Raw genomic sequence first — 26,015 nt, forward strand, 5'->3', positions numbered from 1 at the left:
ACCTGCAAGCAAACTTTTATCAAAGTGCTATAATTTAAATTCTAGGAAGAGCAATTTCCTGTTTTTAATTAAATCAGCCCCTGCACTATTCTGCTCCCTGGAGAGTCCCCGTGGGCAACCATCCCAACCTTTCGGATTTTCCAGAGTAATGGATTCTGGCTGCAATCGCTTGCTCTTGATGTCCCAGCTCCGAATTTGCTTCCTGCGTATTCATGAAATAATTCCATGCTTTCGCATTCGTCATCTCAAAAGGTGTAATTTTTCTTGGTCTCGGGGGACAATTTAGCCACTTACGCAGGTGCCATTTTACCTGAGTCAGTGGGAGGGCACCCAGGGCAAGTGGCCACTGAACCTGCCTTTACCCTGCGTCCCATTTGGTTTGGGAGGTTCAAGTTTGCGAAATCCAGGCCGCGCTTTGCCATTGCTCTTGCCGCAGCACCGCGAGGGCCACTGCTCCCTTCGCTGTTACGTGGGTAGGCGCAGATGCCGAGCGGATCCAGACCAGGTTTTGCCTCCTCCCCAGCGGCGCAGCCAGAGACTCCCGGGCTCCTTGCCTGCAGTGGGGTGTTCAAATCTCAGCGAGGGAAGGAAGAGCCGACCGAGGGGCTGCAGCAGCAGCAGCAGCAGGAGGTCGCGGGATGGAGTCCAGCCCAGTCTAGCCGGGGATCAAGCTGCAGGCAGCAATCATGGTGAGTCGCTGCTGGCCGCCACTCTCCTCGGGGAAACTGTCCCAGGTCCCGGCTAAGGCAGGGACCTGTCCATCTGGCGGGTGGCTCTTTGTTCTCATCCGCTTTCGGACAGTGGCGCTTGCTTCCCCTCCTTCTCCCGGGTCTGAAACCGAGATGGATCTAGCCCTCTCTCATTTCGTTTACACGTGGTTGTTCCCCGATCGTCTGCGAATGCAGCCCCGAGCGAGCAGCGTGTCTTCCCTTTGGGGGGTCTGGGACGGGCTCAACAGGGTTCCCTTGGGACGGGGTGGCTGGCTCATGGGGCCGGAGTCTGAGTGTTGCTGGACTGGAAATGGAGGCGTCGGGGCGCGCAGAGACGGGGAAACCCTGCCCGGTCTCGTAACGCTGCCCCGGGCTTCGCAGCTAAGGAGTTCGGTGGTGAAGATCAGGCTAGAGGGCCGCAGGTTTTCGCCCCGGCGAAGGCGAATGGTTACCCCGCGACTTGGTGTTGGAAAGAAAGGCGCATCCTTTTATTGGTGAGCGCCGTCGTTCTTTGGGAATTGCGCAGCAGAGAGGCTCTGCGCAGTAGAATGCTTTCCCGCTTGCCTGCGTGGTAGCAATGATGGTAGGGGATATCTACGATCCGTGCTGGGAGCTTATGTCAGTGCAGAGGTTGCCTCCCGGGTAACTTTACATTGTGACATTCATTCTGGGATAGCTTTCTACCTAGTCGTAGATCTGGATAAACCGGAACATGTACTTGTGCTTGTGTTTGAAATTAAAAAAGCACACAAAACAAACAAAAACCGTACAAGGACTTGACAAGCATCACATGTGGCAAAGATCTGAGCAATTCGCATTACATATTTCTGGCCATCAAACACCCTGACAGTTTACTCCCGGATAGACAGGGGTCTGCCACACTTCTGGGGTTAAAGTGCTCTTTCTTACCGGTATTACATGAACACCCACGTTAAGTGCTCCCTGGAAATAAAGTAAAAGCTGGGAAACAGTTGAATTGTAAAGTATCCTGTCTGTTAACTGAGAGTGAGACCAGCTCCAGATCTAAAAGGAATGAAGTGCCACTTTTTATTCTTTGATAGCCCCACTGCTCTCTCAGCCAAGGAGGTAAAAGCAACAAAGGAGTAAACTTTTTAAATTATTGAAACTAATCTTTACGCACATTGGAATTGCATGGTGTGGTCTGTGAGCATGGCTCTGAGGTGTGGCAGATAATCTGGATGAATTAATCTGGAATACAAAGTTTATGATTATTTTTTATATGTATCCCCTTCTGTGCTATACTAGCTCCATTGAAAGTTATCCTTTCGCCACTTCTTCTGGCCTGTTATTTCTAAGGAACCATGAAGGTGATCATTCTCTTCCTTTGTGGTCTCCTGCCTAGCACAGGCAGAGCATTCCTTCCAGAGACCCCCTACTGTGTGACCAGTGAATGCAAGTGACATATTGAGATTGTTAACTAGAGTGAATTGAATGAAGCCAGCACAAGAGACTGCTCCCCTTTGCTAGGACTAACCCTATTGTTAGAAGAGACCACCCTGAAGGGCTATGGACCCCCACGAGCAAAAATTCCAGTCCCTTTTGTAACTGGACACCGAACACATGAATATGGCGGCATACAATATAAAGCCAGTGGTTGGCTTGAATATTTGACCTTCCCCCTCCCACTTGTGATCACCTTCAAAAAAGTCATCCTCATAAATGTTAACATTGTAAAGTTTTACTTTAACAACCAGGGAATCCTGAATGTTTATGAGTGACATGTATCTACCCTCCCTCCAGATTATAGTATCTGAAAGTCATTGAGTAATCATGCCCAAGATCACAGGATCTGGAAGGAAAAAACTGAGTGAGTGTGATCAGCATGTTGAAAACACCTGTCTCCAGATCTTCACAGCATGGAAATTGGATAGGAGAAGGGACAAGATGAAACCTTGAAGGACACTGTAGGACATACCCAGGACTAGGGATGAGGGAGACATCTCTTCAGTTCACATTCCAATGCAAATTTACCTAATTTTCAAGCCAATAGGCAAACCAGCAGACAGTTATTCTTCCAAATTTGCACATCTCTGAATTTGAGATGCTGTTCTCCAGCCAAAAAATGCATATAAAGGAAGAGCGTATATTGAGGGAAAGTGTGTACACAGATGTGTATATTAGTGAAAATAATGTCCAAAATGTATTAGGGAAGGTTGCCAGCAAAGATGCATGTGTTGGGCAGAAATGTACACAGAAAGGTGTTTATTGGGAGAAATGTGCAAAAAAGTACAGATTTTTGTGTTGACTTAAAAAAAAAAATCAAACTGTTGTGGAAATAGGACAAATTGAGTTTAAGCATGGAAAACAAGAAACCTAGACAAAACAAAACTGACAAATTCATCCATCCCTATCAGAGCTGATTATAGACATCTACCATTACCCCTGGAATCCCTTTGCCAGTGGTAGAACAACTTGACATCAGTCCTAGAGATGTATGTCAAGCCCCACCTTCACAACACATTATTATCAGCAACATCAAGTTAGAGAGGTTGGAAAGGCAGGACCATTCGTCCACCAGCATCAGCAACCCCCACCTGCAGATCAAGCTATAAAATACAGAGCAGGGTTTGCCAGGATCAGAGAGTGGGTACGCTGCAAAAATAGCTTGAAATGATTCATACTGCAAGCCACGCCACACACTGCAGGGGAACACAATAGCCCCCAGGCTCAGTGATCACCGGGGGAAATTCCCAACGTAACCAAACCCTGAAAGTCTAATAAGATCAACATTGCGCAAGTTATTTTGTTGATCTCCAGGCATACATCATCCAGCCACAAGCAAAGTATAACCCAGATCAGAAACAAGATTGGCTTGCATCCAGCAGGCCATTTATCTTTCATTACTACAAATCACACGCCGTTCGGGTGGCTCATATGGCGGCACTTTCTTCTTCACTTGCCTTACCAGATTCTATTTGAAGTGTGTAGTAAAAAGTCCCAGAATATTAGTCAAACAGTAAAGGTTGGAGTCTTGACAAAGGAATCCAAGCCAAATTCGTGGGGTTGTAAACTCAAACGAGAGCTTCATAATGCCCCTGAGTTTGCATGTCTTGCTCTTAAGTGAGCACTTTGTTGCTTTGTACCAGGGGCTTATAAGGCACACACTAAGCTACCCATCTGACTTTATCTTGTCGCTTTTAATAATATGATGCATTATAGCAATAGGTAAATAAATAACGTACAGACATGAAGCTGATGACACTTCCCTCCTTCGAGAATGGTGTGCTGCAAAACACAGTGGTCTTCGGGACAGACCTATTTCTTTTTGCACCCACCTCCCCTCCCACCCAATATTATGAAGCTAACAGCACAGAATTGAACCTAGACAATGTGTTTATTTGAAGAAGAAGAAGAAGAAGAAACCCCATCAAAAATGCAAGATTTGAGGTCTTGCAGAATTTGGAATGTCTTTCGCCAAGTGCAATGTCATGGTAGGAGGAAATGTGGGGATGACTAATGGCTAAACAGAACACAACGCTCCATCCTCTGTAAAGATATGCTAGAAAGCTCCTTAAAAATGAGAACTCCTGAAGTTCTGCCTCAGGAACCGGATTCTGTTCGGCATGCTGCAGCCATAAATCCAGGAAGGAATCTCATAATGTAGTAGTATATGAGCACCTGCTCATGTACAGAAGGTCCCAGTTCAGATTGCTGAAGCTCCAGTCAAAAAGAATCTCAGGATCTCATTTCCTGTGAAGGGATGGGGAAAGTGTCTGCTTACTTGAAGACCTTGAAGAATCACTGTAGAATATACAGTGGTCTGATTCAATTTACAAAGACGGCGATTTTGTTTCTTGAATCTCCAAAGTCTAATAGTTCTTGATGAATCATTGGTATATACATGTTTGGCTTTCAGAACAGAGCATTCTCTTTCTGGGATATCTTAGTAGTCATTTTCTCCATTCTTTTTCTGAGCAGTATAGATTGTTAGCTATGTAAAGATATATACAATTCATACCGTTTTAGTCTCTGTCATCCTGTTGTTTTGAATGGTATATAGATCATAAAAGCAAGACTGAGGTCAGCTTTAGAAAATGCTTTCACCATAGCTGCAGGTCATTTAAAAACAAACCTCTTATGCAGGCATAGGCAAATTCGGCCCGCCAGATGTTTTGGGACTACAACTCCCATCATCCCTAGCTAACAGGACCAGTGGTCAGGGATGATGGGAGTTGTAGTCCCAAAAACATTTGGAGGGCCGAGTTTGCCTATGCCTGCTCTTATGTATGTGGTTTTTTGTTTTGTTTTTTGTTTTGCTTCTTTACAGGACAATTATGATGAGTTTGGATGATGGGAGTTTAGAATCCAAGAATACTGTATCTGGAATACCACAGTTTCCCCATTTCTGGTGTAGCGGTTGAGCAGTTCTTTTGATGCATGCATTCCTTTTTTGAAGGAGAGCTGATCAGTGCAGAAGCCAAGTCTGAGAATACTTATACTCAAAGGAATGTCTGGGTATTGCTTCTAACCTTGAATGCCCCAACATAGTCAACCTTACCTGCCCGGGGGTTTCACAAGCTGCTTCCTGTGAAATTGCTATTTTTAGATTTAGAAGGATACAGGAAACATGAGCCACTTCCTTGTTCCAACCATTGCCTCACCTTCTTTGGAGAGGCAACTGAACAGTTTGCACGGGCAGTACATGGAATAAGACTCTCCAGCTCTCAGGGTGTTGGTCTTGTGCCTAATGCTCTCACTTTTGTACTGTAAAATGTGTGCAAACTTGTTGAAGAGCTGCAATTGGGTGTGGCTTCCCAAAATGTATACAATGGTTGCACATGTAGCAACTGTCCTGTTCCCCCCACCCCGTCTCCCCACTGCATGAAAGTGCATTTGGTATAGCAAACAGCTCTTGGAGCACTCTCCATGCAGTGGCTCCTGGAGAAGAAATCTGTAACGTTAGATGGTCCACATTAGATGACTGATGAGAGGGGACTGACTTGGTTGAAAAAGTTTGTCTGGGCTGTTATATTGACTGAACTTTACAGTTCTGGTAGCTCCATCTCTTAAAAGAAATCATAGATCTCTGGAGAAGTGCAGGAAAGGGTGATCAAAATTATCAAGGGTTGAAATGCCACCCTTTGTGGAAAGGGGTAAAGTTATGGTACTACATCAGTTTGAAAAAGATGATTTATGAAAAAATATGTGGCGTGGAAAGATTAGATAGTGTGATCCCCCTCTATTCCCTTTCATAATACTAAAACCTGAGGTCACCCAATTGTTTCACAGTACACCCAGTAGATTCAGAACAGAGAAAATAAAATAATTTCAAACGAAGTGTAGAATTCACTTCCATAAGGTGTGTTGATGGCCACAGGCTTACATAATGATTTTAAAGGGGATTAGGCAAATTTATGGTGAAAGATTATCAATGGACACAATAGATAAATAGAACCTCCCAAGTTTAGAACATGTATAGCACTGAAATCAAGTTGGAGGTGGTGGTGAAACAACAGTAGAGGGCTGTCCTGCTACCAGCTTCCCTGAAGCATCTAGGTGACCATTACTAGGAATAGAATGGTGGACTAGATGGACCTTTGGTCTGATCCAGGAGGCCTTTTCTATTTTTATGACATTCACGGTCTCCTTCAGATGTTCAGAATCACAGCAAGCTTCTAAAAATCTGATGCTGATTTAAAAGTCATTCTCGGTGACAGCCACATATTGGAATCTCTTAATTTGCCTTCTGGTTTATGAGTCTTGGCATAAACTGCAGTCACATTTTTAATACTTGTTCACACCATGAAGCTTATCGCCTTCTCTTTTTTGAGAAATGAAATTAACATTGACATTCTCAGGAGAGACCAAGAGTTCCTTGGCCCAGAAATGTTACAGCCCACACAAGTACAGTGGTACTTTGGTTCTCAAACACCTTGGTTCTCAAACAACTTGGAACCCAAACACTGCAAACCCAGAAGTGTTCCAGTTTGCAAACTTTTTTTGGAAGCTGAACATACTCCGTTTTGAGTGCCACACTTCCGTTTTGAGTGTTACATTTCCGATTTGAGTGCCACTATTTGGTTTTGAGTGTTACACTGAGGTCTGTCTGTTTTTGCTATTTATTTTGCGTTTTTGTTTTTGTGGCTCTTTTTGTTTTGTTTTTGTGACTGTGTGGAACCCAGTTCAGCTAGTGAATGATTGATTGTGTGACTATAGTACATTGTTTGTTGCTTTCATTTTATGGATCAATGGTCTTGTTAGATAGTAAACTTAAATATTGCTGTTTTAGGGGTTGTTTTAAAAGTCTGGAACGGATTAATCCATTTTGCATTACATTCTATGGGAAAGCACGCCTTGGTTTTGGAATGGACTTCCAGAATGGTACCAGTGTACTGTATTAGTGTGTTTGGATAGTGAAGTTTCAGCTTTTAGTGTCAGGAATCTTTGAGCCTGACTTACTCTCTGAGAATTGGACAAGAACTGTTAAGTTGTGGGTGAACATATCAGACGACACAGCAATTCTTCAAACAGCTCTTCTTTATTCAGATGCCAGAACAGAACTGAATTGAAGGGCTCAGTCAGCCTGCTTATATAGAGCTCTAGTACCTTGTTACTGTAACAACTTTCTAAAACTATCCAATCACTGAATGTCACTTTCGATCCTTCATTTGCATAACTATCTACAGTATTCCCCTGCTGGCCCAGGGTGAGAACTTCAGTACATAACAAGAACCATGTCCATTTAGCCACCACTGCATCCTTACGGTAATGTGCCTCCAGATCTCAAATATCCCCCGTCATCTCTTGCCTTGCATTGCTCTCTTATGTGTGCTTTGTTGCAGTTATCGCTTGCACTGCTAGATCTTCCTTTCCTGCCTTAAACCCTTATTTCTACAACAGAACATGCCCATGCATCGCTTCTAGATTCCAACTATGGATGGTTTCAGGTGTTGCATTGGAGCACTGAAAAGATAACACTCTTTCCATGCTTCTGGGTAGTAGTAATAACAGCAAACTAGCATCTTCAAAAGGAGCTGTATAAGCTGGATACCTGTGTAGCACATAGCAGAATGGAAGAGGATGTGTAAGTTATTCATACATTTCCCCCCAGCAGTAATTCTGGGTAGTATCCAAAGCCATCTTCAGTTTCCCAGACTTTGCCTGCTTCAACTTTGAGCCTGGTTCATTTACATGTCCCTGACTTAGCCCTGACCTCTTGTATTATCCGTCTGTCACTGTCAATTTATTACTGTATTACATTACAGATTCGCCCAGTTTGTCCGATTGCTGCAAATACTTAGTGGAACATCAGAAGAACCCTGCTGGATCAGGCTAAAGGAGGCCTATCTAGTCCACATCCTACTCTCAAGAATTGGTTGGCCACTGTGAGACTTGGAGAAAGTCTCCTTATGCAGTTGGAAATCCTTGCAGAGGGCATTTGCTTTGAATACTGCCCGCTATTACAAGTGAGGTCTCTCTCACCATAGATTTGTATACTGTATTGGCATAAATGGAAGGGGGTCTGATCCTACAGGGAATCACTAGTTCCAGTGTGTGACAAAATTATTATGTTATTGAAGTCTGCAGAGGCTAGACTCTTGGCAATTCCTTCAGCAAGCCAGTCTCTCGCCTCAGTTCTTTTTTTAGCACTTATCTCCACAAGAATTGCCAATTTAGCCCAGTCTTCTGGCAATCACTGGCATTTCAAAATGAGGTGAAAAGTCATGCAAAGCACACACATTGTAAGATAATATACCTCAGAAATGTCATACCCCTATTTTTCATAATGTGATGGAATTTTGCCCTAAGGCTTGAAGGATTTATTTTCCTCCACCTATGTAGCACCAATTATTCTTGCTCTAGTTACCATTTATAGTATAGCTGCCCAATTTATCTTGGTTAAATTCTGATACTTAGATACGAGCTGTGTTGGAGATTTTCATAGGTCAGTTAAAAATTAGGTGAGAGTATCCTTTAATCAGTTTGCAACTAGCCCTAAGGCAAAGCAATCCTATGCTTTAATTTTTCTTTTCTTTTTTGGCGAGGGGGGCAGAATGCACCACCACTGCACTGCTGGAACATCCCCATATCCTATATTTATCAAGTTGGGGACACACACACACACACACACACACACACACACACAAATACAAATACAAAAACAAAAGCAGCATTAGAAAGGGAGACATCAAACAGGGCCAGCATTCCTGGGAAAACTGGCACTGCCCACTATGAATCAGGGATTGTGCCGGCAATGTGACTACACAGCACCCAAGTAATTTCCTGGGCAAGAGGCTTGCAAATATCAAGTGTAGCCCTCCTGCGAACAGGGATTAAAGATTCAGGTAGGGAGGTAAAAACTCTTTGGCCAAGCAGCCCAAGGGAGGGGTTGAGCTGTGTAACAAAAGCAGCTAGCTACAAACACTTGCTGACAGCAGCAACTTTCAGTGACTCACTGCATAGAGCACAGGGCTGGGAAGCAGGATATGAGAGTGTGAGCCCACTAGAGGGAGGGGGCAAATATGGCCATGCTCATCTTTTGTAAGCCTAGCCACACACACAAACACACAGTGGGGAGGGAGGAGGGGGAGGGAAGGAAAAAGCTACCGTATATCGGGAGCAAAAGAGAGTGAGTTTCCAAGGCTTGAACCTACACTGCAAATACAGTGGTACCTTGGGTTACAGACGCTTCAGGTTATAGACGTTTCAGGTTACAGACTCTGCTAACCCAGAAATAGTACCTCGGGTTAAGAACTTTGCTTCAGGATGAGAACAGAAATCGCGCGGCGGCAGCAGGAGGCCCCATTAGCTAAAGTGGTACCTCAGGTTAAGAACAGTTTCAGGTTAAGAACATACCTCCAGAATGAATTAAGTTCTTAACCCAAGGTACCACTGTACCACAGAGCAAGAGGAACAGACAGTTAGTAGACACACCATGGGGCATTTGTTTTCCTCCCATCCTCAGTCTGAACAACCATGCACAGATGCCAGGAGCTCTGGGGCTGCAGAAGAGCAGGCTGGAGGTCCCTGGTTCAAATCCAAGGTGCAACTCCACGCTAGGGAAGGTGAGGGGACACCCTCCATGCACAGCCGGGATAGCTCAGTTGGTTAAAGTGTGGGGCTGATGATATCAGGGTTGCAGGTTTGATCCCCGTATGGGACAGCTGCGTGTTCCTGCATTGCAGGGTTTGGACTAGATGTTCCTGGGGGTCCCTTTCATCTCTACAATTCTATGATTCTTTGTGCCCAGGTACATCTGTGCCAGTCAGGAGGAGTGCTGCATGCCCATTAACCTGATTCCTGCATGGCCTGCCTAGCCCTTTTTGCTCACCTCTGCTCTCTGGCAACCTACATGGTCAATCCACCTCCCTCTCACTTTTGCATCCCAACAGGACCCATTGCTTCTCCTAGCTTTTTGTTATAAAGCAGAGCATTACTGAGCAGAGAATATCTGGCAGGAGAAATATATCCAGAAGTTTAAAATTATGTGTTCATATATTTATATGTGAAGCATAGACAAGAGGCCAAGTGGAAGAAACAAAATGTGAAGCTTGTATTGGAGAAGAATGTGAATAGGAAGGAAGTGAATGAAGGTATATTTGGATGGATTTGGAGCAGGTTGAAGAAGTATGACTGTGCTTTTCCTAAGGGTCCTAGAGTCCAATGTGATATTGTAGAAGATGGGAGATCCTTCAATAGATGATTGAAAGGAAGCTAAGAGGGAAAAGGAACTAGATGAGGACTTGGATAGAACTACATGGAGCAAATTCAAGAAAAGGGTGGAGCCCTATGATGCCCACAAAACATTTCAGAAGACAGAGAACGGTGAAGAGTCATTGGACATCAGACTATGAACTGAACAGTAGAGAAAGAGATCTGGCAGGAACTGGCTTCCATCCCAGTTGGCATGACAGGTCTGACTGAGGAATTTCCATACAGATTCAATGTGTCACAGTCCTAGTGCTACCTGAACAGGTTCATCCATGTGAACCAGCCCAACTTCATTTTATTCCAGTTTGTATGCCACCTTTCCAAATTACTGTGTTTGAGGTGGTTTAGAACCCTAGGAAATGACAAAAGATATGCTAGAAATCACTGCTGCCCTGTAACAATTCAAAATATAACAAAAAACAGTTAACATTCAATAATTTGTTTCACATATAGTATCAACAACATGACAATAAAAGATAATGACCCCATTAGCTAATCATGAAATTACTATGAACAAAACAAGGCGGTATTAGGAAATATTTATTTTATTCCATTCTGTATGTGAATTACTTCCTATAAAATATCTTAAAGTAATAAATACATCAACAATAAATACGTGTGTGTGTGTGTGCGCGCGCGCACACACACACACACACACACACATAGTTTCAAATATAAAAACAATTTCAGTTTGATGCAGATACTGAGTGGGATAAAAATATCCACTGCAAAGGCTTGTTGAAGAACAGAAGGCATTCAATAGACTTTGAAAAGATAACTGAGGTGGTGTCTGTCTGATAGAAACAGTATGGATGGAGTTCCCAAGAGTTGGTGCTGCCATTCTAACGACCCAGTTCCTACATTGTACAGAATGGCCCTCTTGATTATATGGCATATGCAGAAGTCCATTTCTCTTCACAGTGCAGTCATTGGTTGGGCATATATAAGGAGTAATATACTCTTACATTCTGGTCCCAAGCTCTATAGACTTTGTATAGCAGCACCTTGAACTTAGTCTGGTAGCTAATTGGCAGTGGGTATAATTTTTTCAGCAACAGCATAACACAATGGTGATAGTGTGCCTCAGTGAGCAGTTGAGCCACTGCATTTTGCACGATCTGCAGTTTCTGAACCAACTTCATGGGCAGCATCACATGGAACATCTTGCAGTGGTTCAACCTGGAGGCTACCAGTGCATAAGCAACCATTTTCAGGCTATCCAGAAATGGCCATAGCTGTATTGCCAACCAAAGCTGGTAAAAAAGCACTCCTAGCCATGAAGGTCACCCCAGCATCTATTTATTTATTTAAAACCATATGCACCACTTTTCACCATATGTCTCAAAGCAGCTTACAGAAATAAAAACACCCAAGATACAATAAGTACAGTCATACCTCGGGTTGAAGTAGCTTCGGGATGAATATTTTTGGGTTGCGCTCCCCAGCAACCCAGAAGTAACGGAGCACGTTACTTCCGGGTTTTGCCACTCGCGCATGCGCAGGCCCTCAAAATGACATCACGCAGATGCGTGGAAGCGGTGAATTGTGACCCACACACGTGCGGACACAGGTTGTGTTTGCTTCAGGATGCGAACGGGGCTCCGGAACAGATCCCATTCGCATCCAGAGGTACCACTGTCGAGGGGAGAACATTAGAACAACATTCATGGTTTAACCTGACACCTGAAACTTAGCAAGGACAGTGCCTGCCTAATTTCTAATGGTAGGGAGTTCCTTAGAGTAAGTCTGTTACAATGGAGGCATGACTTCTTGTTGACATGAGTTGTGCTTCTGGTCCATGGGGGACCACACTTCCCCGGATGATCTCACTGATCAACCTAGGACATAAGAATAAAATAATAATAAATTTTATTTATACCCCGCCCTCCCCAGCCGAAGCTGGGCTCAGAGCGGCTAACAACATTAAAATGATACAACATTCTAAAATCATTTCATTATAAAATCAATTCAAATCGGATTAATGGCAACTATTGGGCTAGAGTTCTGTGAGGATTGCCAAAGGAGGGGGTCAGGCTGTGCTCTGGCCAAAGGCCTGGTGGAACACTTGGTCTTGCAGGCCCTGCGGAAAGATGTCAAGTCCCGCAGGGGTAAAGCAGTCAGTAAGGTATCCTGAGCCCAAGTCGTTCAGGACTTTGTACATGGTAGCAGACGGGAAGCCAGTGCAAATCTTCTAAGTCCGTTGTCATGTGTTGGTGGTAGTCTGTTTCTATCACCAGTCTAGCCAGAACATTCCACAATAGTTGAAGCTTCTGGATGAAACACAATGTCTTGAGGTTATCAGTACACATGGAATTTAGTAGCCAGGTCATCCCTAATCAGGAACTGCCACACTTGGTGGGCATCCAAAAAAAGAACTCCCAGTCACTGAGGCCACCAAGTTAGTTCCAGGAGTACCCCCAAACTATGTACCTGCTCCTTCAGGAGGAGTGCAGCCCTATCCAGAGTGGGCAACTGCCCTCTCTCTTGTATCTGGGAACCACCTTCTAGTGTCAGAGTTGGATCCAGGAGCACACCTAGTCTACAAACCTGCTCCATTACAGGAGTACAACCCAATAGGAAGGCAACTGTCCCATTATTGAGACTTGGGAACCACTTACCCGCAGCATCTTCATCTTGCAATGATTCAGACTCATTTTTTTGGCCTTTACCAAGTCCACACTCTGGTCCAGGGCATGCACAGTCTCTCCTGATTCAGATGGGGTGTGAGCCTCTAGGCCAGGAAAGTTTCAAGAGTCTTGGCACTGTGTAGGAATCTAGGACACCAAATCCTCTGGGACATCTATTGAAATGCCCCATCCTATCTGCCAGTCAACATGGGATAGGATCATTATAATGAGCCTTTAGCTACTGTCGCTACCCTTTGTCATGTGCACTGGGGACCCAATTATGTGCACCAAGGGTGGAGAGCTCTTACTCCTCTGCAAGAACTGTGTCAACATCTGTTAAAGCTGGGCGGGCTCTCTGCCACAAGCCTACTTTGAACAGACTGTATATTATCAGTACATGTGGGAACATAAATGAGCTGTGTGGAAGTCTGTTGCCATGGAAACCTTCCTCTTTGGGACTGCCTTGATCTACTTGATATGACTGGAGCTGACTTACTGGCCTCTGCAAGAGGGAATGTGGAGTCCCGGGTTCTGTTGCCAGTTTGACTGTGGACCCTTTTTGGCACCTGTTGGCAAAGCCCCTTTAACATTGTGCTTCCATCCTTGTAGCAGCTTTTTGACTCAGGGTTATGAGCATGTTGGGCTGATTCATTATCTGATAATTAATGAGCCGGCAGTGCTTAGGGTCATTATCTTGCAGGGTCAGAGCATGAACATTTAGCAGCAAGCTCGTTTAAAATGGAGGTGCAGAGAGTGCTCTGAGGTGCTAGCCTTCTTAGAGCCACTGCCCTGGGCAATTCAAGAAATCAGCCCTAATTTGGTAGGAAACTGGAATATTGAGATTACCTTCTTAGAGGCCGATGAATAAATGGAAGTGTAGAATAGAGCTCCCCCCCTCCCTGGGTTATGATTTTTGCTTTGTGATGTTTAGCTTATTTTTTGAGTTGATGATTTAAGTGTTTTATGAATTGTAATTGTTTTCCTGATGATTTGTTAAATATTCTATGTTGTTTATGGTGTATTTGTGATGTATTGTGCTGTATCATATTATTGTTATTTATTGTTCGTAAGCCGCTTTGGGATTCATTTGAATGAAATATATTATATAAATATAATAAATCACATCAAATCAGTGCATTGAGCTCTTACAGTGGGCATTTAGGCTTACTCATGCAGAGGATGAGAGTGCCTTCTGCCATCTTTTAGTGCCTTCTGCTAGCTTACCTGACTGGTACACCAACGATGACTATACTTGGACAGAGATAGCCTGGCTTCAGTGATCTTGGTGTGTCTTGGTAACCTAATTCGGTCACTGTGAGGTGTTGTATGTTGGACTGCCTTTGATGATGGTCCAGAAACTACAGATAGTATAGAATACAGCTGCAAGAGTACTATTTGTTATATGGGACTGCCTCTCCTGGTATGCCCCACGGAGGACCTTAAGGTCCACATATAGCAACACCCTAGAGGTCCTGGGCCCTAAGGAAGTTAGATTAGCTTCAACCTTCTCAACTCTGGCTCCGGCCTGGTGGAATGCTCTGCCTCATGAGACCAGGGCCCTGCGGGATCTGATTTCTTTCCGCAGGGCCTGTAAGACAGAGTTGTTCCACCTGACCTTAGGCTTAGAATCAGTTTGATTCCCTCCCCCTCTTTCTTTTTCCTTTCTCCTCCTATGAAGAGACTGCATCCTAATGTTTTAATGTTGTATCTTAATCTTTTAAATTGTATTTTAATCAACTTGTTTTTATTATTGGTTGTTAGCTGCCCTGAGCCCGGTCTTGGCTGGGGAGGGCGGGGTATAAATAAAAATTATTATTATTATTATTTGGGGCTGGGTACTATGAGCCTATTATGCCAACTACACTGGTGCCCAGCGTGTTGCCAGGCCCAAATCAGAGTGCTGATTCTGACCTTCCAAGTCCTTCATAGTTTGGGGTTGCAGTATCTGAAAAACTGCTTTCCCTCCTTATGTACCTATATACTCCGAGATCAACAATGGGGATCCTTCTCCGAGTGCCAGCACAGCTGAGATACAACAGGTGACTATGAAAAAAATCTGGGCTGCTCAGTAGCGGCTTGCCAGAGAGGTTCTCTCTGCTGCCTAGCTAGACGTCTTTTCGTCCCCAGGCAAAACCCTTTCCTATTCTCACAGGTTTTTAAAATCTGTCGCTTTTAATTTCTTTATCTACTCCCCCCCCCTCCTTTTGTATGTGTGCTTGTTTTCTTTTCTGGAATTTGTTTTCCTATCTGAAATGTTGCTGCCTCTTTTAATGCTGTTTCTGTATTGCATTTATTTTTTGTATTTTTTTTCTTGTTTTAATATTTCTTTGCCCATAACCCAAAGAATAACTAAAGCAAACAGGCAAGCAAGCAAGCAAGCAAGCAAACAAACAAACAAACAAACAAACAAACAAACAAACAAACACCATTTTAAACAGTAGATGGGAAGATATAATAATCCCTGGGTGTAGGAAACTATCTTATCAGGACTAGTCTAGCCTATTGCTTGCTGTGCTGGTTTCTGCTCAGGGAGTTTTTGTTGGACTTCTGGGAGCATTCGGAAATATGGCTCTCTACCTGCTGTCAGAAGTTCACCTTTATTTTGCTTCATGTGTAAACCAGACCTTGATCTGTGGCATTGGGAGACCAAACATTCATTTGCAAACAGTTAACAGCAGGCTTTCAGGCTCCCTCCTAGTAATGCCGAGTATTCAAAGCCTTCACACCTGCTCAGGAAATGATGCTGTCCTGCCCATCTTGCCTCCCAAATATCTTTTCCGGTTTCCTCCAATTCAGCTGTTTGTGCTTCCAGCTCATCTCTGAGCATGTTTCCAATTTAGCTCCCTGATACGCTGCCTCATCAGAATAAATCTGTGCCAAGATACTTACTTCAGTTCTTGCCCTGAGAAATCACCAAACAGTTTAAGACACGAGTCCTGCCTTTAGTTAGAGGGGACACAGAGGATTGTTACTCCTTATATTATTGCCTCTATGAGGAGGCAAAAATAGCAAGTCATATATGCTTGTTTCTCTACTGTTCAGCTCTGCCAGCTAGGTCTGGAGACAAGTACTGTATAAAGAAACTTGGTGACATTTCTGAATTTTAGGTGTCTTGAGATTTATCCTACCCTGAGAGTGCCCACTCATACATCACCAAGAAAGAGTAAACCTTACCAAAAAGCGGTAAAAAACCCCCCATACAAACCTGTAGTAAATCTGTATGTGCTAATTCATATGTATAGATGCAGATTTAGAAGGAACTGATATTTTAGGTAAAAGTACAATATATCTATCTCATCCATAGTGGGAAAGATTGACCAGGTGACCTGTGTGCCTCTCAGTCCACTGTTGAGGGGCAACTTCAAAGACAACACCTCCCCTTGGTTCTTTATCTTTAAACTGGATTCTGACCAGACAGCCCAAATAGAGAACTGTCCTCTCCATAGGGGTGCCCAAACTTTTTTCAAAGAGGGCCAGATTTGATGAAGTGAACATGCATGAGGGCCAACCAAAGTTGTTGAATTTTTTTTAGGATTGAAGTTGTTGAGCATTTTTTACAATTTTACCCCAAAGTTGCTGAACTTTTTAAAGGATTTTTACCCCAGAACGTATACTGCCACGGGGGGGGGGGGCGGATTAGGTCCCTAAAACGGACTTTGGACATGCCTGCCATAGTAGGACACATGGCCAGCCTATCTGCCCCATGGAAGCTGGCAAGCATTAGGTTGTGGCAATGAAGACAGAGAAAGTGTTGTGAATCCATGGTTCCATGGCAATGCTGAATCTTTACCTTCCTGCGTACATGGTCATGCTGTGTGAGTGCTGAACTGTGAGGCTGGGCTAGCATATTCTTGAAGCGCCATCAGTGGCCACATGATAGCAAGAGCACACCTCAGTGAGGGAGAGGTGTCAGTGGTTCCACACACAGCAAGAGGGCTGGAACTCAGGGCAATGGTGGAGCTGACATGTCAGCATCTGGTATGTGCCTTCCTTCCTTCCTTCCTTTCCCGCCTGTTAACCAGCTGAACATCAGACTGTACACTTAACTAGCCTAGAGCTAAAATAAAGGTCCTGTTTGATGTGAGAGGGAAATTGCAGTTGCATCATCACTATCACTCTTACAATATGACAGACCAAGGCTGAATCCTGGTAGGAAGCTCCTTTCCTCATTTTGGTCCCATCAAATGTCATGCCAGACTCATGTCCTGTTCTGACTGGCATGTTAAGCCGCAAAAATATGCTACCAGCAAAGTCTTATTATATAGGATTCTGACTGCAGTTGACCAAGTGGGCCAGGGAAGGCTATCAGTGATCATCACTGGAGCAGGATGTTCCTAGGGACAGTAGAGGCTGCCACCAGCATATAATGTATAGAGCTTGGCACCCTCCATATGTTGTTGGACTCTTGCTCCCATCGGCCGTGGCCAGCATAGTGAGGGATAATGGGAGTTGTAGTCCAACTGCATTGGCCGGAGATGGTGGGGAAGCACAGGTTCTCCAGCCCAATATAGGCTTGCCAAGAGTTATTTTATTGGCGGCTAAAATAAGGAAATGATTTGCAGAAGCCTTGGTGAGAGAATAACTGGTAGCTGCGCAAGTATTGTCAGTTTTGGAGCTCCTCCTTTGCCATCCAGCGTGTTTATTTTCGTTTTCCACCCTACTGCCTGAGGCAGGGGGAGGAGCTAGATATGGGAGTCAGCTTGTCATCAGAGGAGAATAACTTAGGCTTCTGTGAGGAGCAGGTCTGGGTGGATCCTGCCTCCTTGTTGGGAGTTGCTTCTTCATGCTGAAGCATCTCCCGCATTTGGACTCTGCTCTGGCTGGGTGAGTAAATAGGTCAGTAAAAGGGATACAGGAGACGGGGCCCATAGTTAGCTGTAGGGCAGGGGTGGGGACCTTGGAGCCCTCCAGATGTTGTTGGGCATTTATGCCCATCAGCCTCAACTAGCAAGGCCACTGGTCAGGATTGATGGGAGTTGTAGGCCAACAACAGCTTCTGGACTCCCTACCCCTCCCGTAATATCAGTGGCTTCTATTGGTGTGCTTGAATACCAAAGCTTAAGAGAGGACTTGTTTCCTAGCATGGTGTCACTAGGAACTGGTGTGAGGACCTTTCGCTGACAGGAATGGATTGGGATAGATTTTTAGCCTGCTGTCCCTACAGGCTGGTGGGAACAAACATATCAATAACTTGTGTGCCTGTGTGACTTCTTTTGGCAGTGCTGGCATTCCGCTTGTCGTTAAATCTCCATGGCAACAGCACAGGCTTCTCATGTGACCTGTGACCCTGGCAATTGTCTTTTTGATCCTTACTCTCTGGATTCTGAGCCTGACGACGGCAGCATGGGCAGCGTGGGCAGCCTAGTAGAGAAACAGGATTTCTTGCCAACTGCTCCGGGAGGTCTGCGTGGCATGCGTCAGCCAGATGGGCTGCTTCGGAAAGGAATGTCACAGCGTGAAGTTTTTGGCTACTTGCATGGGGGCAAGCGGGACACCCGGGCTGAGAAGAAGCACCAGTCATCTGGAGGTGGCTTTAAACGGGACTATGAGAGTGACCGGGAGAACCAGTCCCCCGAGCGGTATTTCCGGGACAATCAACGGGCAGCTGATTTCTCCAAAAGCTCCTTGCCTGAACGAGGACGCTTTGACAAGGTGAGCAAGCTGGGGGTGTGGTTTTAGGAAGGAAGAGAGAGTTTATTGGCAGAGACTGATTGGAAGGGGAATGGGGTGGGGCTTCTTGGCATAAATCCAATGCATTTTCCCACCAGTATTTCTACAGTATTTCTCATGTGTTGAAACAGAAAGCCTTTAGCTGTACATAGGGTCCAGCAGTGTGTGATGTGGGGATATTGGATTAATGGGGTGTTTTGGAGGTCAGGAACTTGCAATCCTCCAGGTGTTGTTGGACTCTAACTCCCATTAGCCAAAGCCAACGGTCAGGGCTGTTGAGAGCTGTAATCAAACAATATATGGGGGCAGGGCACAGGTTCTCCACCACTGCATTGGAGCATAGGAGGAGCTAATGGACCCGGAGGGACCTAGATCTAAGGAGATGCCGTTTATAGTGGACAGAACAACTAGATTGGCTACTGTTGCTGTACTGTTGCTATCGGTGGACCCTAGGATACACTTGGCCTCATGGCCACCAAATTCCACATCGTCTCCAGTATGCTGCTGCTGCTGGCCAGGGAGTGCCCAGCCTCCTTGGTCAAAGAAGTAGGCTGCCCTGGCCTGAAACTTGTTCTTCTTTAAGGCCTATGCCATTTATCTTCAACATCTGAACGAGGAAGTAGTTGAGGGGCGATCAGTAGGGAAAACCAATCTATATAACGGGGCAGCAACCCTTTTTTAGACCAAGGGCTGCAATCCTTTTGGGGCTACATGCCAGTGTTGGGTGGGGCCAGAGGCAGAAGTGGGCAGAGCAACAACAAATGTGAATTTTACTTTTGTGCAGGTGGCTAGTTTCCAGGTGGCAAGCGACAAGTATTATCAATTTCAATCAAGCACACGCTGCAGCCAAGCAAAAACATTCAGGGCAGTATTTCCCACCCCCAATAACCATCACTTTATTAATGCAGCAAAATGAGTACAGTGGTACCTTGGGTTAAGTACTTAATTTGTTCTGGAGGTCCATTCTTAACCTGAAACTGTTCTTAACCTGAAGCACCACTTTAGCTAATGGGGCCTCCCGCTGCCACCGGAGCACGATTTCTGTTCTCATCCTGAAGCAAAGTTCTTAAACCGAAGTACTATTTCTGGGTTAGCAGAGTCTGTAACCTGAAGTGTATGTAACCTGAAGCATATGTAACCCGAGGTACCACTGTACTCCCAAGGCATGTGCAAATGGATCTGCATTGTCTGAGAAAATAGTCTTCTCTGATGAGGGAGTGCACCTCATCATCTGTTTGGTATCTTCTGAGCTCCGAGTGTTGGCAACGCTGATGAACGAACAGTAGACAACAACCCAGGCTCACCACTTTAGCTTCAGCATCAAGTCACACATACTGAAAATCATTCCCAATAGATTCATGTAGTCTGGTGTGGGGTCTTCCAGGATAGGGTTGTTCTCTGTAGAGAGAGGTTTGTACTGTATCTGAGAATGTGATTTGGCCGCTGTGGGTTCATTATGTTGTTACCGGCCATTGTGCACTGCCTATGGCTACTCTGAACAGGCCCCATCGCAACACCAGCTTCCGCTTCTCTCAATACTCAGAGCAGTATTAAAAGAAATAATTTCATGAGCAGAACTACTTCTGCTTGCACAATGGGACTCCCGCTCCCCACTGTGTGAGGTGTGCGCCTCCCCAGATTTGCTCCAGAGTGTTGGGGCAACCCCTAAATCAGATTTGGGGGTCAGGGTGGAGGGAGAAGAGGGGGAGATTGTTGCACAGGGAGAATTCCATGTGCTGATGGAATGTTCACCTGAGCACCATATTGAATTCCACCATAGCGCTATATTGAATTCCATCCTTGAGGCAGGTCCAGTAGCGGGTGTGGCTGAGGAATGGTGTGTGGCTTGAGAAGAGTCCCAATGGCCAGATAAGAGACCTGGAGGACCACAGTTGCCCCCTAGGCCTGCTGTTTTGCACCCCTGCTATATAGAACCAACTCTACAAATTGTGGCAAGAACATGTTGACCTCCTTCCATCCCTGCTTTGCTCATGGGCTGATGTACCTGCTAATGGCTCTTGTGTTCCTTCCAGTGTCGGATAAGACCCTCTGCCTTCAAGGTGGTGTCTGGGAAGAGCTTGTTATCCATGCCGGGGCTGTCATCAGCCAAAGGCCAGAAGCTGTCCAAGAGCAACGGGAGCCTGCACACGCTGCTGACCCAGAGCAGTACCAGCAGCTCCTCGCAACGCGGCCCTCTCCGCAGCCACCTGCTGCACACCATCAGCCTGGACGAGAGCACCAACTCTATCCAAAGCTTCCCCACTTACACTCCCCGTTTCAAACCTGCTCCAACCCAGCTCAGTGCTTCCGTAGGCCACATCAACCACATTGGCGGTTCCTTAGACAGGGCTTCTCGGGGGCCACGGGACCCTTTGGCTGTAGACAAAGCACCTCTGTCTTGCAAGAGCCTCAGCCGCCTGCAGAGCTCTGGGGAACCACCCCCTCCGTATGAACCCACATACTCCTTGGAAGATGTGGTGAAGCAGCTCGAGGACCGGCTGACTGAGAAGGGCATGGAGCTCCGCCAGCTGAAGAGAAATCTGAGTGAGAATGATGATCCCTTCACACAGGTGGGTGGATTTTCACCACAGGATGGGCTTATTTGGTCCTGTGGAAACTACAATTTGCTCTCCCTTTCCTTATTTTGCCTTCTCTTTTTTGGATCTTGCATCATCTTCCGTTCCTAAAGCACCCGATCCTTAATTTGCATCCCACATACATCACTGTCAGCCATGTCACCCTTCTCTAGGCTTGCTAGTAGCCACTTTCCTGGATGCCTGTGGTGAATAAGAATGGCCTCAAGGCAATGGAGAAGCTTTTCTATGGAGTAAGAAAGCTGGTTGCTCCTACACTGCTTTCAGGCTTTCAAAGCGCCATACAGATTACTAACATGGGTATGTTGGGGCAGGTGGACTAGTAACAGTACTTCATTGCAAGCCTGCTTATTTGCAAGACTCTCAGTGTCTGATTTCCACTCCTATCTGGAACCAATTCCTGCTACCAATCTAGTCCTGAGCTACTTTGAAAGAAAGGGTGGGATATAAATTTAATTAAAGAATTCCTTGCACATTCCTCATTAAGTATATAACAGAAATAGAGGAAAGAAAAAACAGTTTACATAGGAGATGTGTGTGATGTACCGTGTGTGCCAGTGGAAGGAAGGAAGGAGTAGAGCATGTAATCGTCGTGGTGAAGCTTTTCCATACAGAAATGGGTAATATTGAAATACGTGTTGCTGAGGGATCTCCTCTGTGGAGCAGACTGTAGAGCTGAGAAGTTGAGCTCCAATTTTTCTGCCTGGTCTGATTTTATTTATTTTACTATATGTATATGATCATTGAAAAACATCTTATCTTACATTGGTCCCAGCACCAGTGTCAAGGGAGCTGAACTCCCCACAGTGAAAGACAATGGCCAAATTGTGTTACAGGCAGGGGTTTAAAAATAATTGTGCAATTATGTTCATAAAAGTGACTTGCCCAATTGTCCCTATGTGAATAATTTGTGTGGTCTAAAATATTAAACAACTACTTTTGGGGGCAAACTTTTCTGCTTGATTTCCTTGAAGGAATTCTTAGCCTCCCTAGGCTGTCAGGTAAATGGTGCTTCATAGCCCCTTTTTGTTTTACTTGGTTTTGTTTTGAAAGTCTTCTTTTTTGTTGATGATGTGGAGAGCACAATAGAGTGAAAAAGTGAACTGCTCAGATAATATTGCAGGGTTTTGCTGCCCATCCATATCTTCTGTTTGGAACATGCAGTCTTACTGAGTGTCAAGCTATGCTCTGGGGACAGAATGACTTGGCAGTTCTGCTGTCACTGGACTGTGTTTTGCTCTACCATCCTTAAAGTGCCAAGGAGTTACACATCGTGAATAATGGAAATCTTCTTTTCTGAATCATAACATATGTTAATTAAGTTTATACAGTCATGCATATTCAAGTTGATTATAAATGAGCTGACTTATTCTGAAGCAGGCTAGTGCTAGCTCTTCTTACCAGTCCTGTCTATAAACAGACTGGCAGCAGAATCTCAGGATGTAGACTCTCCCCAGTTCTGCTATCTGGATCCTTTCAGAGGTAACCAATGTGGTCTCTCTAGATGTTTCCATACTACAACTCCCATCATCCATGACCATTGGCCATGCTGGCTGGGGTTGATGGGGGCTTGGAATCCAACATCTGCAGGGTACTGTGTTGGCTATGCCTTTTACCTTGTGATGCTATGGACTTAAACGGAGACATTTAAAGAATGAGTCCTAGAGTAGAATAGATTTCCCTTCCATAGAAAGCCTGAGCTTTCTGGATTGGGATAGCTTTTGGACTGAGAAAAGCCACTGATTTGCCAACTGAATTTGGCCATTCATCTCAAGGGCTGACGTAAGACCCCTCCATGATCTTCTCTCCTTTTGACAGATGTTTGAGGACAAACAGCGCTTGTGGATGGATGAGCTGGATGAACTGAAGCAGATGTATGTAGCCAAGCTGCAGCAAGTGATGCAACAGGCCCAACGCAGCCAGCGGGCACTTCAGCTGCAGCTCTACAAAGCGCAGCAGGAAAAGAAACGGCTGCAAGAAGAGCTGGACCTTCAGCAGAGGCAGTGTGAGGAGCTGAGGCTGCAGCAGCAACAGGCAGAGCGCCTGAGCCCCAAGTTGGAGGAGACCCAGTGGGAGGTGAGTGGGGGAAACCCATACAGAGCACGGTGCCAATGTCCACTGTGATCCTGGCTCTTCTTTGCTCCTCAGCATGCTCATGGTTCTACTGGTGTCCATGCATCCCCATCTGGGAGTGGAGGCTGCCAGTTCTATTGAACGCTGGTGTTTTTGCAAAGCAGATCAATTCTTACTAGACAGCTGGCAAAGTTTTTGTGGCTACTGCTTCCCTCTTGCCAAGCTGTAGAACTAAGTTTTCACATGCAAAGCCTTATGTTCACAATCCTATCTGAGCAACTCCCAACATCTCCCTTTCTCTCTGGTCTTTGTTGTTGCTTGGTTGACTTTGCTGTGGGCATGACATTGTCCTTTGGAAATATTCCAACCCTTTCCCTCTGCTGTGCTGCAGCACCCAGGATCCAACAGCTCACTGCTTCTCTTTGTCTAGTCTTATCCCCTGTTCTCACCCTAATGTACTATTTTGACAGGTCTGTCAGAAGACTGCAGAGATTTCATTGCTCAAGCAGCAGTTCCGAGATGCCCAGGAGGAGATAGCCCAGAAACTGGGTGAAATCTTCAGCTTGAAAACACAGCTGCGGGAGGTCCGAACAGAGCTGCAAGCCAAGGACTCGCAACTGGCACAATTGGGGGACTCTTTCCAAACCTTGCCAGAGCGCAGCTCCCCTGTTCCTCCACGGGACTCTCCCATGCAAGCATGCCAGGACTTTTTGGGTTGTGAAACAGATGACTCTAAAAGTCAGGGGATGCAGGGGGAGAGCGCAGAGGGCGCTGAGTGGCTATGGGGAGAATTGCTGCGCGAGAGGCGCCAGGCCCAGCTACAAGCTGCAAACTTTGAGCAGGAGCGGAAAACTTGGCAAAAGGAGAAGGAAAAAGTCCTGCGCTATCAGCGGGAGATTCAGGCCAGCTATATGGAGATGTACTACCGGAACCAGACACTGGAGAGGCAGCTAAGTGAGTTCCGGCAGTTCCAAGCTGAGCCCAGAAGTATCAGCTCGGAGCCACCTTGGATTGAAAGAGTTGAGTCCTCAAAGATCTGAACAGTATGCAAGGGGCTCTGTGCTGGAATTACAAAGGGGAGAGGTACCACATAGCAGCATGGACCTTAGGGTTTTGGTAGAAGAAGTGGTTAAACTAAAGGGCTGGTTAACCTCGCCCATAGAGGATTTTGAAGACTGCTGCTGTCCATGGAATGGAATCCCAGCATTGCACCTGGCATTTTCTGTCCGTCCAGGTAGGCCTTTGCCTCCCTGTCACTGCTGTCTTGGAGGGCAGAATGCTTTCCTGTTGTGTCCTGCTTTGTGCCCACACTGGCACTGTCTGTCAGGATGGAAGGCTTGTTATTGTTGAATGTGAACGGCCATGATTGGGAGCTGTGGCCCTTCTTGAAAAGGTCTGAAGAAGAATGTGCAAATGATGGTGCCACCAAGTAGTGAGCCCTTCGTGGAGCTTTGGCTGTGTCTCTTCACAACTTGAGACTTGGCCTGTTGTGCTGAGAAGCAGCGGCGGGGCAAGCTTACAACACAAGGCCCACACAACTGGAGCTTCTAAGAGAGGCACAGCACGAGGACCAGCGGCAGAGCAAACTGATCGGGCACCTGGGATAGCGCATGTGCCCTGCACCTGCGGGGCAGGGCCAGCCAGGACAGGACTCTCTGCAGGGCCTCTGAGGAGTCTGCCTGCCTCCTCCCACTTAGCCACCCTACAGCTGAGGGGGAGGCGGTGGGCAGACCATTTGGGGTAGTGTGGAGCCTGCGGGCGCCCAAGCTACCGCATCACTCCCAGGCCCCGTGGTGAGTGCTGCCTGGCATTTTGTCTCTCCCCTCAGTGGTGACACCAGGGGCCGCCTGCCCCACCACACACCCCTTCTTCCCCCGCTGAGAAGGTTGAGCGCAAACCCACCTCAGCATGAGCCTTGCCCTGTAGGATTTGTTTACTCTCCACCTGGCTTGTCCTCATCAGGGGCGGAGGAATGAAAAAAGGGGGGTGACAAAATGTGGGGCGGCACTCACTGCGGGGCCTGCAGTGTGCCAGAGCCACACACCTCTCCTGGGAGTGACAAAGCGGCTTGGGCACCCACAGGCTCCATGCTACCCCAAACAGTCTGCCCACCGCCTCCCCCTCAGCTGTAGGGCGGCTGAGTGGGAGGAGGCAGGCAGACTCCTTGGAGGCCCCGCGGAGTGTCCTGCTCCGGCTCGTGGTGCCCCTGGGCACAGGGCATGTGCGCTGCCCCAGGCACCCGATTGGCTTGCTCCACTGCTGGTCCTCATGCTGTGCCTGTCTTAGAAGCTCCAGTTGTGTGTGCCTTGTATTGTAAGTGACAAGATGTTCAGCTCCAGAATGTGTAAGTCTGGTCCAAAAGCTCACTGAAAGCCAAACCAATTGGGCTCATCAATCCAGAGGGCAGGCAGGGTCATCTGGGCTTGGGCCAGTTTCTCCATAGGCAATGGGGAGAATGGGGGTGGGACTGTTCTGTCCCTCTATTCTGTTGCTGCTTGGTGCCCCAGTTTTTGGATTTGAAGGTTCTGGGCCAGAGTGATGAGTCCTGAAATGGAAGTTCTACCTGGCAATTCCTGGAATAAAAATCTGCCTGACACCTTTGGCTCCACGTTTGTTGCTTTCTCTTTCCACTGTAGCATCCCCTACATTTCTGCTATTGTTGACCATAG

The 26,015-nt window shown here is 46.1% G+C and overlaps 1 protein-coding gene across 3 annotated transcripts; it reads left to right on the plus strand.

Moving 5' to 3' along the window:
• The first annotated feature begins 545 nt into the window (after positions 1-545).
• Positions 546-24,981, plus strand: N4BP3 (NEDD4 binding protein 3). Of its 3 annotated transcripts, none has more exons than XM_081900297.1 (5): positions 546-689; positions 18,230-18,661; positions 20,713-21,249; positions 23,092-23,349; positions 23,817-24,980. In XM_081900297.1, exons 2-5 carry the CDS (start codon positions 18,260-18,262, stop codon positions 24,384-24,386), a joined length of 1,767 nt encoding a protein of 588 aa, XP_081756423.1. In that variant the 5' UTR covers positions 546-689; positions 18,230-18,259; the 3' UTR covers positions 24,387-24,980. The 3 variants fall into 3 exon arrangements, with proteins under 3 accessions (XP_081756423.1, XP_081756425.1, XP_081756424.1); XM_081900299.1 differs by lacking the exon at positions 546-689 and adding an exon at positions 16,702-16,987 and having other exon boundaries at positions 23,817-24,981; XM_081900298.1 differs by lacking the exon at positions 546-689 and adding an exon at positions 17,447-17,833 and having other exon boundaries at positions 23,817-24,981.
• The last annotated feature ends 1,034 nt before the right edge of the window (positions 24,982-26,015 follow it).

The sequence above is a fragment of the Podarcis melisellensis genome, assembly GCF_964234715.1.
Source record: "Podarcis melisellensis genome assembly, chromosome: 2".
NCBI classification, from domain to species: domain Eukaryota; kingdom Metazoa; phylum Chordata; class Lepidosauria; order Squamata; family Lacertidae; genus Podarcis; species Podarcis melisellensis.

Coding starts and splice junctions, on each gene's coding strand:
- N4BP3 (XM_081900297.1), top strand. CDS start 18,260: ATGGCAACAGCACAGGCTTCTCATGTGACCTGTGACCCTGGCAATTGT. Junction 18,662..20,712: donor AACGAGGACGCTTTGACAAG/GTGAGCAAGCTG, acceptor TGTTCCTTCCAG/TGTCGGATAAGACCCTCTGC. Junction 23,350..23,816: donor TGGAGGAGACCCAGTGGGAG/GTGAGTGGGGGA, acceptor CTATTTTGACAG/GTCTGTCAGAAGACTGCAGA.